Source organism: Camelina sativa, chromosome 5 (genome assembly GCF_000633955.1).
Source record: "Camelina sativa cultivar DH55 chromosome 5, Cs, whole genome shotgun sequence".
NCBI classification, from domain to species: Eukaryota; Viridiplantae; Streptophyta; class Magnoliopsida; order Brassicales; family Brassicaceae; genus Camelina; species Camelina sativa.
The window spans coordinates 31074844-31088602 of record NC_025689.1 but is presented as its reverse complement, the minus strand read 5'-3'; the positions used below and the strand labels follow the sequence as shown (position 1 = coordinate 31088602).

General features: G+C 36.0%; 2 protein-coding genes across 3 annotated transcripts; both read right to left on the bottom strand.

Annotated features, from left to right (window-relative positions):
* LOC104788013 (methyltransferase-like protein 7A) lies at positions 7624 to 9284 on the bottom strand. 2 transcript variants are annotated; one of them, XM_010513689.2, is made up of 6 exons: positions 8914 to 9284; positions 8681 to 8776; positions 8385 to 8603; positions 8201 to 8297; positions 8051 to 8113; positions 7624 to 7954 (listed from the first exon to the last, which is right to left on the bottom strand). In XM_010513689.2, the coding sequence occupies exons 1-6, from the start codon at positions 9133 to 9135 to the stop codon at positions 7758 to 7760; spliced, it is 894 nt and encodes a 297-aa protein (XP_010511991.1). In that variant the 5' UTR covers positions 9136 to 9284; the 3' UTR covers positions 7624 to 7757. The 2 variants fall into 2 exon arrangements, with proteins under 2 accessions (XP_010511991.1, XP_010511992.1); XM_010513690.2 differs by having other exon boundaries at positions 7895 to 7981.
* Positions 9383 to 11331, bottom strand: LOC104788014 (methyltransferase-like protein 7B). Its single transcript, XM_010513691.2, has 6 exons — positions 11044 to 11331; positions 10608 to 10703; positions 10303 to 10518; positions 10111 to 10207; positions 9957 to 10019; positions 9383 to 9851 (listed from the first exon to the last, which is right to left on the bottom strand). Exons 1-6 carry the CDS (start codon positions 11290 to 11292, stop codon positions 9655 to 9657), a joined length of 918 nt encoding a protein of 305 aa, XP_010511993.1. The 5' UTR covers positions 11293 to 11331; the 3' UTR covers positions 9383 to 9654.

The window sequence follows — 13759 nt, the reverse complement described above, 5'->3', positions numbered from 1 at the left end:
CATTTCTTGATCTGGAGCTTGAGTAGGTTGAACTTGTTGAGCTGAAAATCCTGGTGGTGGTCCGAAAGGAGCGTGAAAACTTTACTGGAACTGTTGCTTAGGCATGAATCCTTGATTGTAAGGAACAAAAGGCTTTTGCATACCTTGTTGTTGCTGCTAAGGAGGGTACACCTGATCTTGTGGATTTGCAATATTGGTGCTCCAGTAAGACAAATTGGGGTTCGTCTTGTAGGGGTTATAACCCTTGTTGTATCCACCTTGATTCTGGACGTAGTTGATTGCTTTAGACTGCTCACAATTCCCATTCTGAACTTGAAAAGGGTCACCCTCAGATACGAAATGGACAGTCTGCTGCTGACTTAGCAAGAGGCGGTCAAGCTTGTCATTGACATTCTGAAGGTTCCTCTTGTACTTCTCCTTAGACCCAGCGTCGCCGCGAACTGTGCGGTCATAATCCTCATTGTAGTTGCCGTCAGACTGAGCGAGATTCTCAACCAGTTGCCATCCTTCCTCAACGTCTTTGTTCAAGAAATTACCGTAAGAAGCAGTGTCAAGCAGCATGCGGATTTTTGGAAGTACACCACGGTATAGAGTGCTCAGCAGTGACTCGTTGCTGAAACCATGGTGTGGACACTGGCTGCAGTAACCCTTGAAACGCTCCCAGGCTTCACAGAATGATTCTGAGCTCTTCTGAGTGAAGCTGGAAATCTCATTCCTGAGACGTGCTGTTCTGGAGTTAGAGAAAAACTTGGCCAAGAATGCCTTCTTGCAGCCATCCCAGGTGGTGATTGATCCCTTGGGAAGGTTTTTCTCCCATTGATGAGCCTTGTCTCCCAGGGAGAAAGGGAAGAGGCGCAACTTGTAACCGTCCTCACTCACGCCGTTGATCTTGGTGAGACCACAAAGACGGTCGAACTCGTCCAAGTGGTCGAGTGGATCCTCCATAGGCAACCCGTGAAACTTGTTTCCTTGGATCATGGTAATCAGACCACTTTTGATCTCGAAGTTGTTGTTCGGCACGGCGGGAGGGACGATTCCAGCACGTTGAGTGTGAGTGTTCGGTGCATCCCCAGCACCAATGTTTCGCGGTCCCTGATGTGGTTCATGCTGTTGTTCCATAGTGACGTGTGCGAGATGCTCAACGGGTTGACGAGCTTGTCGTGGGCGTTGCAACCGGTTGATTTCGTCGATCACAGGAAGGAGATTCTGATGCCCTCTTGATCTGGTGTGCATGCAAGGTTGCAATCAACAGGTTCCTGAGATGCAAAACAAACAAGCAAACAACCAAAACAAGTCAGTACTCAGAATGATAAGTGTAACAGAACTTAATCTTGCAAAACTTGAAATCTCAAATGTAACAATACGAATCCCAAATGGCAACGGCGCCAAATTGATACTAAGATTTTTGTGTCTCCTAGCAGGTTCAATTAACCTTAAGTGTTGTAGTATTTAAGGTGTCAATCCAAATGGGATGTTGCTAGCAATCAAGATGCAATCAAGGAATCACAAGTTAAGCCAATTCAAAGAGTGTTTTTATCTAAGAGTCCTAGAATGATCAAAATGCGAAATGGAAATGAGTCACAGAACAAGAAACAAGAATGCATGACAAGAAGCGAAAGTGAATAAAAACGCAAACGATTCTAAGCATGAACAAACGAAACAGTTCCAAGAATGTAATAAAATCAGAAAGAAAGAAGTCCTAAGGATGGGGTAATTGATGTCGGTGGAGTATTCTAGTCTAAGGAGTGTTTAACATACCATAAGCAAAGTATCCCTAAACAATGAACATCACAACTTAGCTAATCCAATCTCTTGGCAAAAGCTACTCAGACGCAACCACTTCCATACCTAGCTCTCGCTAGAGAAACGTGGTCGAGCAGGCATGACAGACAAGTTCATTCGTGTCAACAAACATCCTAGACAACTAATCTCTTAGGCTAGGAACGTAAGTCTCTGGCACTAGTTGGTCAGACATTTCATCAAACACCTTTTGGGTGCGGAAATGTCTCGAACCTAGTTCCAATTGATCAGAGAGAAACAAGTAATTCTAACTCTAGTCCAGAAGGGAATTTTACAATCAAAGCTTAAACACTCTACATCCTAAGATCCTCCACCTAATCTATCCCATCCTCAGGAACTACCACACTACTCAGATCCGAAAATCATAGTCAAGGATGCAAACACAGAAATCATTGAATCAAGCATAATAAGATAGATAAAAATAAGATTAACAACTTTGTAGAAGGAATCAAATGCAAAATCTCAATAAATCTCAACGATATCGGAATACAAGTCTGAGAACGTGTTTTGGATGCTAGGTTAAAAACCTTCTGGGAACGAAAACGAGATTAAAAGATAAGATGTCTCCGCAAAGACTTAACAAAATGTATATATAGTAGTCCAACATGGAAAGCCCTAAAACTTAAAACGACAAGGTAAAGCGTCGGTTCGGTAATCTCCTGAAGCATGTGAAACCAAACGTCTTTCTTCCCGACATGTGCGATCAAGTCCATGTGCGTCGAATGGAATCCAATGTCATCATAGCTCGGATGGAAGGCTGAGGAGCATGGCTTGGACGGATAGCTCGGACGGAACGGAGATGGTGACAATGGCTCGGACGAGACGGAGATGGTGACAATGGCTCGGACGAAACGAAGATGGTGACAATGGCTCGGACGAGACGGAGATGGTGACAATGGCTCAGACGAAACGGAGATGGTGACAATCGCTCGGATGAGACGGAGATGGAGACAATGGCTCGGACGAAACGGAGATGGTGACAATGGCTCGGACGAGAATGGCTTCCAACGTCTCCGAAATACTTGAAATACTCCAAAATGCACAATATATGCAAGGATGATGCAAGAACTACCTAGACGTGCAAAGTGTATAGAAAAAACTAGAATACGATGCAAACCAATGAGTTATCCTAGCTAAATGCATGATAAAAATAGGCTAAGGAGAGACAAAATATAGACATATCATATTCCCCTTAATTTAAGTTGTATTGCTAGGCTTAGTTTTAATTTTTTATCCTTGTAGTAAAAGCTGGAAAGAAAATAAATATCAAACTGATTTTTTATATAGCAAAATCCTTAAAGTACATATTTGATTAAATTTAAAAATAATGATTTTAATATAGGAAAAATGTTTGTCAGCTACTTGAAATATACGCCAACACATAGCCACACATACAAACAATATAAATGTTTTCTTAACTACGTTAACTATTGTCATTACATAAGGACATCCATAAACAAACATAGGTTATGTGTACAACACCATAAACATTCAGTTCCGGTGGTTGATTCGCCGGAATCTGGCGTTGACCAGTGTTGACCGACATTGACCAGTTTTAACCGGCGTTGACCAGTGTTAACCGGCGTTGACCAGAAAAAGATTCAAAAAAAATATTTTTTTCTTTTTTCCTAAAATTAAGAATTTTTTTCTCATGTATTTTTGATAAATAAATAAAAAGATAAATGATTTGTATAATTTACAAAAACAAAATATAACAACAAAAAGTTATACAACAAAATTTTATGTGTAGTAGATTTTTTCATAAAACTATAACAAATATATACTTTTTCCTTTTAACAATCATTTTTTGTTTTGTATTTTCAAAGGTGGGGATTTTAAATATATCTTCTTTCTTTTTACTTATTTATAAGATTATGTCATTTGAAATATATCCAAGGCATTGCCAACTATTTTTTTTATTTTACAAGACCAACCTTTGATTTTACAAAATCAACTTTTGTTTTTTAAGTATCTTCTAGATATATGTCTTTCATGTAAATAAATACAATTTTCATTATTTTCTTCCTTTCTTCTTCTTATTAAAAATAAAGAAATAGTTGGCAATGTCTTGGATATATTTCAAATGACATAATCTTATAAATAAGTATATATATATATATATATATTTAAAATTCCCACCTTCGAAAATACAAAATAAAATGATTTTTGAAAAGAAAAGGTATATATTTGTTATAGTTTTATGAAAAAAATCTACTATACATAAAATTTTGGTGGTATAGTTTTATTATATTATTTTTTGTATATTTTCTGTATTAACAAAATTAGTTACTAGATATACCATAAATTTTGTTTGTCAGATAATTTTTAATATTTTTTTTTTGGTATATAATTGTCTTGTATTTTTTTTGTATAAATTTTTGTTGTTATATTTTATTTTTGTAAATTATAAAAATAATTTAATTTTTTATTTATTTATCAAAAATACACGAAAACAAAAAAAAATATTATTTTTAGGAAAAAGAAAAAAAAAATTTCTGGTCAACGCTGGTCAATAGGTCAACGCCGGTTAACAATGGTCAATGTCGGTCAACACTGGTCAATGCCGGATTCCGGCCAACCAACCACCGGAGTTGAATGTTTATGGTGTTGTACACATAACCTATGTTTGTTTATGGATGTCCTTATGTGATGACACTAGTTGACGTAGTTAATAAGACATTTATATTGTTTGTATGTGGGGCTATGTGTTGGCGTATACTTCAAGTAGCTAACAAACATTTTTCCTTTAATATAATTATATGTTGAATCACAAACTAAATATAATGATGAGTATTCTAAAATATATGTATTACAACTTTATTGGAGGTAAGAGAGAAGTAAGAAAATTGGATTTGATAATTATATTACAAAAATTTCTTTCATGAGAACATTTCAAATTTTAAAAATAAAATAAATATACATGAATTTGTAAGAACTAATCAAACATCTAAAGTTCCCTTATTATGAGATGGTTATAACCAAAATATTATTGTGGTCATCAAAATTTTGTTATACATATTAGAATACATATGTATATTAAATCAAAATAATATAAGAAAACAAAGAAGAATAGAAGAAGTACATAAAACTAAGAAACAATAAAATTCAAAACAATGTAAAATATATAGTAAACAAAAAATATAATCAAACTCTTAATTGGGTTTTCAACCTATGCAAGAACATTATAAAAAAAAACAAAGAAAATATTTAGGATTTGGAATATGGTGGTAGAGAATGTGAGAATGGTTATTTATAGGAAAAAAGTTATAGAAGTTACATTTTAAAAATAATTAAATTAGAAGAGTTATAATTATAATTAATAGTATGTTTAAATGAAAATGAATGGATGAGAAAAAATCAATTCATAAGTTATGTAATTTCAGTTACAATTTAGTAGTAAAGAATTAATTAAAAGTATGCATTAATGTACATAATTAAAGGTGTTGTTTAATTAAAAACAAATATTAATTTTAAAGAAAAATGTCAAATGGACCAATAAGGAGAGATTGAAACCTTACTTTTATGTATACTAGGTAATTAGTCCACGCAATGCGTGGTTGTATGCATAATAGTTTTGATTATATTTTTTAAATTTTCTTAAATTAAAATATTGTTTTTTTAATTAACAATAACATAATCTACGATTTTTTTTTTTACTACTGTAGGAATCTCAAAATTTCTTACAGCAATTTCTCAAAATAACACTCCTGTTTTTTGGTATGGTTATTTATTATATAAAATTTAAAATATATCAACTTTTCTATAAATAAAAAATTAACAAATACTACAAAAAATTATTACAAATTGATATGCTATATTAATATAAATAAATGTTTATACATTTAAACATTTTCCTAATATGAGAGAATCTATGTTTATTATGTTTTATAGAGGTTAAACATTGATTTAAAGAGTTTTTTTTTTTTTTTTGTCAACAAAAGAAATCAGCTCAAACGAGCCAATTTGGAGGAAACTCATATACAAATAAAACATGATGCGGGGACATACGCGCCTGGCGTGCTAAAGAATCCGCTCGTACATTAGCTTGTCTTGGGACATAAGTCAAAGAGAAGGAAAAAAACTCCTCCATGTCCATCTGAACGTCGTCGAGGTATGTTGCAAAAGCTGGCCAATCAGTAGGAGAAGACACCATCTTCACCAAGTTTGAGCAGTCGGTAAGGAAAGTCACATCCCGGAAGTCATGTCCTATCATGCAGCGCATCGCCCAGAGGAGAGCTTCAACCTCAACATATAACGGGATAAACTTCGCCTGAAATTTGTCGCTCCAAGCAACGGGGGTGAGCTTTGTGACGAGTGACAACACCATCCTGCACCTGCAAAAACATCTGTCGCCTTCCAGGAGCCATCCACATAACACCTATGACCCGTAAATTCCCGAGGGATTGGTATTCCCATGCGATTCCCAGATAATAGGCGCGGAGGGATGGAAGGGATCTCCTCTCCCTCGACTTCCACCTGAGCAGCCTGCCATGTTAAAGCCTCGCCTTCTGCCACCCGGACAACCACGTCCGGACGTTCATCCTGGTTCTCGAAAACACGAGCATTCCTAGCTTTCCAAATATACCACATCAGCCAAGGAAAAGCTGAGACATGTGAGCCCATACCTTTCGGATCCAGGAAATGATCCATATTAGCATATACGGACCCGTCGGAAAAAGATGTGGTCCCACTGGGACATGGGCCAAGGCCCAAACCTGTCGAGCCGGCGGACACAATAATATGGCATGGTTAATATCTTCCTCCTCCATCCCGCACCGCGTGCAAACAACATCACAACTTACCCCCCGACGACGTAAGTTAGTCGATACCGATATGCATCCTGATAAAACCTGCCACAAAAAATGCTGTAATTTTGGTGGACAATGCACCTGCCAAACCCTCGCTAGAAGGGGGGTAACCTCTAGCCCAAAGCCCAATGCCCGAAACGGACCCTGAACATCCAAACGTTTTGTCTCATAACCAGATTTAACCGTATATTTCTCAGTTTTAGTAAAATGCCACCCTAAATAATCATCCTTTGTGCCACTACCAAAAGGGATAGCCTCAATCAGTACGACATCCAACGGATCAAAATGCTGGGTTAGGAGATCCTTACGCCAAGAATTAGTATGACGATCAATAAAATGCGGTAAATGTAGAGATGGGTCCTTAAAAGGACCGTTACTTAGGGCTGGTCTCGGGAATTGGGCTGGAACCCAGGGGTCATTCCATATAGAAATTGAGATCCCCGTGCCAACTCGTTTAATAAGTCCTTTATTCACCAGAGAGCGAACAGAAACGATGCTCCTCCACCCATACGAGGGTGAATAAGATCGTATTGGATCCATAGGATCAAAGTTCCGATAGTACCTACTTTTAAAAATCCAGGCAAATAGGGAGACGGATGATCTATCAGTCTCCACAATTGTTTAGCCAGCAGAGCTGTATTGAAATCATCTACACTCTTGAAATCCAGACCACCCAGCTGTTTACTGCAACAGAGCCGTTCCCAAGCAATCCAATGCATTCCCCCGAACTGTCCATTCGTACTCCACCAAAAATTAGCCACTGCACTGGTCAGCTGTTTACTCGATATTGTTGTTTTATTCTATAAGGACACCAATTCTCAATAATATACTCATCATACTATATAGATTGGTGTCCTTATAGAATAAAACAACAAAATCTAGTTCAAATGCTTCAGTCATATTGAATGTTCTAAATTATAACATAAACAAATCTTCGAGGCACTCGCTGTTCTAGTTGGGAGTCAAATCTAACTCGATGTTGTTTTATTCTATAAGGACACCAAGTATGTTATTATAACATGAACAATTCAAATCTCCGGTTTATTAACAGAGATTAAACTAGATATTGTTGTTTTATCAACAGAGGCATCATTAACATTTATATATATCATTGAAATATACAATCAGCATCATCGATTAACATTTATTTTAACTGTAAGCAATACCATAGACATGAGAGCTTATGTAAGCAACGCTAGAAATGGATGCCTTGTTAACATCTGCACCTCCATTGAACCGGGCTTCTAAAATGGATTCTCCAGTGTGCCTTGTCAAGTGACATCCATCGGCAACAACTTGTTGCAATGGGTCCAACACATTCTGCACCAACCTTAGAAATGTACCATCTGTTCAGCAACAAGAAAATCCAAACACTAAGATTTATAAGTTATATCAATTCTCTACTATGTACTCTGATGGAAGTATCTAGTTGAAATAGGTACCTTCAGCTGCAACATGTTCTATGAAAAGATAAATTCCACCAGGTCTTAGTATCCGTTTTATCTCTGTTAATAAACCGGAGAATTCAATCTGTTTCTAAGCATTGTTTTCTTCTCTTAAGATATTGGATTTGAAGAGAGTAAAACAGTTACCGTTGAGCGTCCGAGTGACATCTGTGACGGAACAAAGCACGAGAGTCCCCACGACTGCATCAACAGATGCATCTTCTAACGGTATAGACTCCCCAAGCTAAAGCAAAAATAACATGAAAAATGTAGCATCAGGGGATGATGCCACAAGAGGTATCAATGAGTCTATCGATACCACGAAGATTACCGCGTGAATGAATGTGAAGTCTTCGGATTTGAGACCCGCTTCTGCAGCGGATTTGCGCGCATAACTCTCCATCTTAGCGTTTGGATCAACACCAATAACATAAACGTTTGGAATAGCTGTGTAGTACTTGAAATTTGGACCTGTACCAATACCAATCTCCAAACCTTTTTCTGCTTTCCCAACCAAATTATCAAAGAGTTTAGTCTTGTAATCTGAAATCTAACAAAAAGCAGAAACACAATAATATGACAAAGAGATCAAAAGAAAGAGAATCCTAGACTAATGAAGAAACCAACCTCTTTCTCGTATGATTCCATTCCTGTATTCATTAACCAAGCAAAGAGCTCCTCATACCAATCTGGCTTTGGTGAAAGCAGTCTTCTCAAATCCTCCTGATTATAAAGAGTTTGTACATCAAGTTTGGGGATTTCTTGATTTCTACATCAAGAAATCAAGAAACTGCGACATTCCAATGAAATAAACCTTGAAATCCAATTTCAAATCATGAAGAAAAGAAAGAATCTTGAACCGTTGAGGTAGAAGCGTGAGAGGGAGAGATGGGAAGTAATGGCATAGCTCCAAGGAAATGCCTTCTTCCACAGGGACATAAGCTGAAAGATGAGACAAAATCTGTCGTAATGAGATTCTTATGGGTTTTGTCGGAATCTCGTAAAGCCCTAATCTTTCTTCGAGGTGAATGTATGATCGTCGAGAAGATCGGTGAAGAAGATGAGAAGTGCAAGATCGCCATTCTCAACTGTTAAAAACTCAGAATTACTCATAAGGGTGAAGTAATATTGAAGATAGGGTTTTAGATTCTGTCCACAAATCAAATCTTTTTATGTAACGTCCTTTTCAAGGCTTTTTTATTAATAGCAGATAAAGTTACAAACTTTTCTAATAATTGGCATTATTATTATTAAGTAACAAATTACTAAGAATCAATCCACAAATTTGATAGTTTTGAAAAACAGAGTCTGTTAAGAACAGAGACGATCTAAAAATCTCACTCACTTGTATTAAACTCAAAGCATAGAGAACTTGACACATTACAAACAAAAGAAACGAAACAAAGTAGAAAACTACACGTTTTCAATCTCTTACAATATAAGGGAGACTTACTAATTTCAATTTGAACTTAGTCAAATTGTTTCATTATTTCCAAACATAAAAAAGAGACTTTTTTTTATTATTATTATTATTATTATTATTATTATTCACCATAGTCTTGAAACAGAGGACTCTAGAAGAGTCGGCAAATTAATGATAATTAATTATACGCGACTCCGTAGATATGAGGGCTCAAGTGGTAGAAGCTAGTAAGAGAAACCTTGTTGATATCTACACCACCAGGGAACTCAGCTTTTAAAAGTGATTCTCCTGTGGGTCTTATGAGATGACATCCATCAGCAACGACTTGTTGCACTGGATCCAACATATTCTGTACCATCCTCAGAAATGATCCATCTACAAACACAACCAAAAATAAAAGACAATTTTTTTTGGATTAAGCATTCATAATTACTCTATAACTGATTGCTCCTAAGTCAAAAGAGAGATAATATTATATACCTTCAGCTGCGACATGTTCCACGAATAGGTAACGCCCTCCTGGTTTTAGAATCCGCTTGATCTCTGTAATATTCCAAATACCAATCCACTGTTAACTTGTAACAACTTAATAACTTATACCAATCCATTGATTTAAAAGGATGTAAACAAGTACCACTGAGAGTTTGAGTGACATCAGTGACAGAACACATAACGAGACTTGTAACAACTGCATCAACTGATGCATCTTCTAGTGGTATACATTCTGCGACCTATGTACAAAAAAAGATTAACAAAAAACATTAGAGAAAATTAATGAAAAATTATGATGGATTTTAAGGAGTATATAAAAGAGGCGGTTAATTACCGCGTGAATGAACTTGAAGTCTTCGGATTTCAAACCAGCTTCTATAGCGGATTTTCGCGCGTAGCTTTCCATTTTAGGGTTTGGATCTACACCAAGGATAGATACGTTTGGAAGAGTGTTGTAGTACTTGATGTTCGGACCAGCTCCAATACCAATCTCCAAAACCTTTTCTGCGTCTCCCACCTGACTAAAGAGTTTCTTCTTGTAACCCGCAATCTGACATAAGAGGAAAGATATAGGAATAATAAGTAAGCATGACACAAAAAGATAAAAATGAATTTCAAACCTCATGAAGTCACTCTAACCTCTTTCTCGTATCTTTCCATTCCTGAACTCCTAAACCATCCATAGAGCTCGAAATACCAATCTGGCTTTGGAGGACGCAGTTTGTTCAAGACCTCCTAATAACATGTAGAGATCTATTAGATACAATACTATAACCTCTATAAATTTATACATTTATTTGGTTCCAAATTAGTTTTTAAGTTTGACAAATATATCTGTAAAGTTTGATAAAAAGTTATAGGCCCGACAATATTAATTTATAGAGATCATTTTATTGTAGTTAGATAGATCCCAAAAGATAGATAGATACTCGATCTGTTTGCGACCGAGCTAGGATATTCGAATATCTAGAATAAGCAAGTGATAACTTATGGTCGTTATGTTTCTATATATAGCTACGATTAGTATAGTTAATTGAATCGGAGGTTGGTTTAAAAGAGAAATTGGGAAACAAACCGATGAGCTAGATTGAGAAGCGTGGGAGGGAGAGATGGGAAGAAACGGCGTCGTGGTCGTTGGTTCTCCTAGGAAATGCTTTCGTCCACAGGGACATAAGCTGAACTTTGAGGAGCCAGAATCTATAGCATTAAGGATATTCTTTTGAATTTTGACAGAACATCTAACTGTTGTTCTTCTTGTTAGAGGTGATGATTTCAATATGTTCACCGAGATCGGTGAGGAAGGTGTGCAGTGTAGGATCATCATTGTTTTAGGCTATAGCTCCTACTACTGCTTACTCGCTTCAGTACATTCTTTGTTATTATATAGCACTACATTTTTGGTATTTTATTTTTTGCTTTTTATAATAATAATAAAGAAGATATTATTTTGGCATGGTCTTGTTCCAATAATTCGAGCTTCTTTATAGTAAAGTAGTAAACTATTTAAAATTTACCAAAAGAACCTGAAACATATCCACATCGCTGGTTGAAAACAACCTGTTACATCCATTTACACGTTCATAATGGACAAACAGAAATCTTATCACTATACATTTTTTCTGTCCACAAATATATAATAATTAGACCTTGCTGACTTGGTGCATCTCCCTAGAAAATTTAGTTTAACACGTGAAAGGTGAGCATGTGAATTTTCTTGATTTGTTTTCTTTCCTAATGTCATTAATATAGATGAACTTAAGAGACTATGAGGATATAGAGAGGTATATACCTTAGTGACTAAAAAATTAGATTTATAACCATGATAGTTTTAAAAATAAGTAACTAAAAAAATAGAAAGAAAACACAAATCAAAAGCCTCTTTTTATTTTAACTAAGTAAGAAAATCGTATCACTGTTCATTTTAATGTCGACAACACACTTTTATCAACAATATGTTAGTTATGTTCATCTGAAGTTGATGTCAACACTCTTTATCAACCACACGTTAGTGCTGTTCATCTAAAGTTGATGTCAACATTCTTTATCAACCACAAGTTAGTACTGTTCATCTGAAGTTGATCGATGTCACTAGTTATCACCATATAGTGTAATTTTCTTTTGTTATTTGTATGAATAGTTATTTTATTTATATCATAAAAGTTTACATAATACTATATGTTACATGAATAGTTATCTTGTTAAACGAGTTATTATACTATCATACATAAATAATATTAAAAATTAATTTGGAGTTGTGAAATTAATGGATCGTGACAATTTGAGAATCTTCTGAAAGACTCGTGGCAAACAAACTGCCGGTGCCGGTTGGTCCAATCAAGAAAGGCATGGGAGTCTTTGCCTCTTGGGGCATTACTTGGGTCGAGTTAAAGTATGGAACAAAAACAAAATACCTATAAAAAAATGAAAGAATGAAAGGGAAAGAAAAGAGAAATGAAAGAATGAAAGGGAAAGAAAAGAAAATGAAAGAATGAAAACAAAAAAAAAGAGAGAAGGATAACGATGTAATTTCACTTGATTGTGCACATTGAAAATAGTGACACAGAGAGGGACTAAAATCTCATATCCCCATAACACAGAGAGTGGGTTATGTTTTTATAGATACCCTATATAATTCCTCCTAATGTTATTAATATAGATGAACTTTTGATACATTATGATTTGCTGATTAGATTAACGTCTGAACACTTAGTGTAATAGTTGAATCATACTATGTAAAATCTGATTAGTAGATGTTAAAACACATCATAATACAGTTAAAGCACGTTTTAATAACAATTAAATTAGAAAATAACAATTAAAACACATCATAATACAGTTAAAACACATTTGAACATAATAGTTAAAACATATTTTGAAACAAATAAAAATATAAAATACAACAAGTTAACAACTTAACTCTTTGTTTTATTGCTTTATTTTTTAATTCGAAAGAAATATATCAATCAGTGCTATAGTGGTATCTACTAAATTATTAGATACCACTATAGCACTGATTGGAAAATACCTGTAGCATATAACACGTTCATATCCAACCAAAACTTTGTTATTGTACTTTTTTTCTGGTCCACAAATTAATTCGACCATGTTTTTTTCAAGACACAGTGTTGTTCCAAAATGTTCAAGACAATTTTTTAGGACAGCAGAATCCTGGGGCTCATGTTGCGGCGTTTCCATGGCTTATGTGGTTTATTTGGAAAGCACGGAATGTACGTGTTTTTGAAAATATTGTGGAACGGTCGGAGGATATTGTTAGGATAGCAGAGGGAGAAGCTGCAGCGTGGCAGCAGGCTTAGGTCGAGGTCGATCCTGTGTCATATCCCACTATTCCAGCAGTTTTGGAGACCCCGGCTAGGGTGGCCACAACCTCCCTTCCTTCGTTTTTTTCGGGATACCGCTGCTTCATAGATGGATCTTGGAAAGCAGGGGATTTGTATGTAGGTGCTGGATGGTGTTGTACCTCCGCCCAGACAGGTTTGCCGTTTTTGGGTGCCAAGAATTTCCGACGAAGTCTATCTCCATTACATTCTGAAGTTGAAGCATTCTTTTGGGCGATGCGCTGCATGATTGGGCATGACTTCAGAGAGGTGGCTTTTTATACTGACTGCTCAGACTTGGTGAAGATGGTGTCTTCCCCTTTCGACTGGCCAGCGTTCTCGGCGTACCTTGACGACATCAAGACTGATAGGGAGGAATTCCCTTCTTTCTCTTTATCTCTAATTTCTAGAAATGCTAATGTAAGGGCGGATTCTTTGGCACGCCAAGCGCGTACA

Coding starts and splice junctions, on each gene's coding strand:
- LOC104788014 (XM_010513691.2), bottom strand. CDS start 11,292: ATGATGATCCTACACTGCACACCTTCCTCACCGATCTCGGTGAACATA. Junction 10,519..10,607: donor TGGAAAGATACGAGAAAGAG/GTTAGAGTGACT, acceptor CTCTTATGTCAG/ATTGCGGGTTACAAGAAGAA. Junction 10,020..10,110: donor TGTCACTCAAACTCTCAGTG/GTACTTGTTTAC, acceptor GGAATATTACAG/AGATCAAGCGGATTCTAAAA.
- LOC104788013 (XM_010513689.2), bottom strand. CDS start 9,135: ATGGCGATCTTGCACTTCTCATCTTCTTCACCGATCTTCTCGACGATC. Junction 8,604..8,680: donor TGGAATCATACGAGAAAGAG/GTTGGTTTCTTC, acceptor GCTTTTTGTTAG/ATTTCAGATTACAAGACTAA. Junction 7,955..8,050: donor AGAACATGTTGCAGCTGAAG/GTACCTATTTCA, acceptor GTTGCTGAACAG/ATGGTACATTTCTAAGGTTG.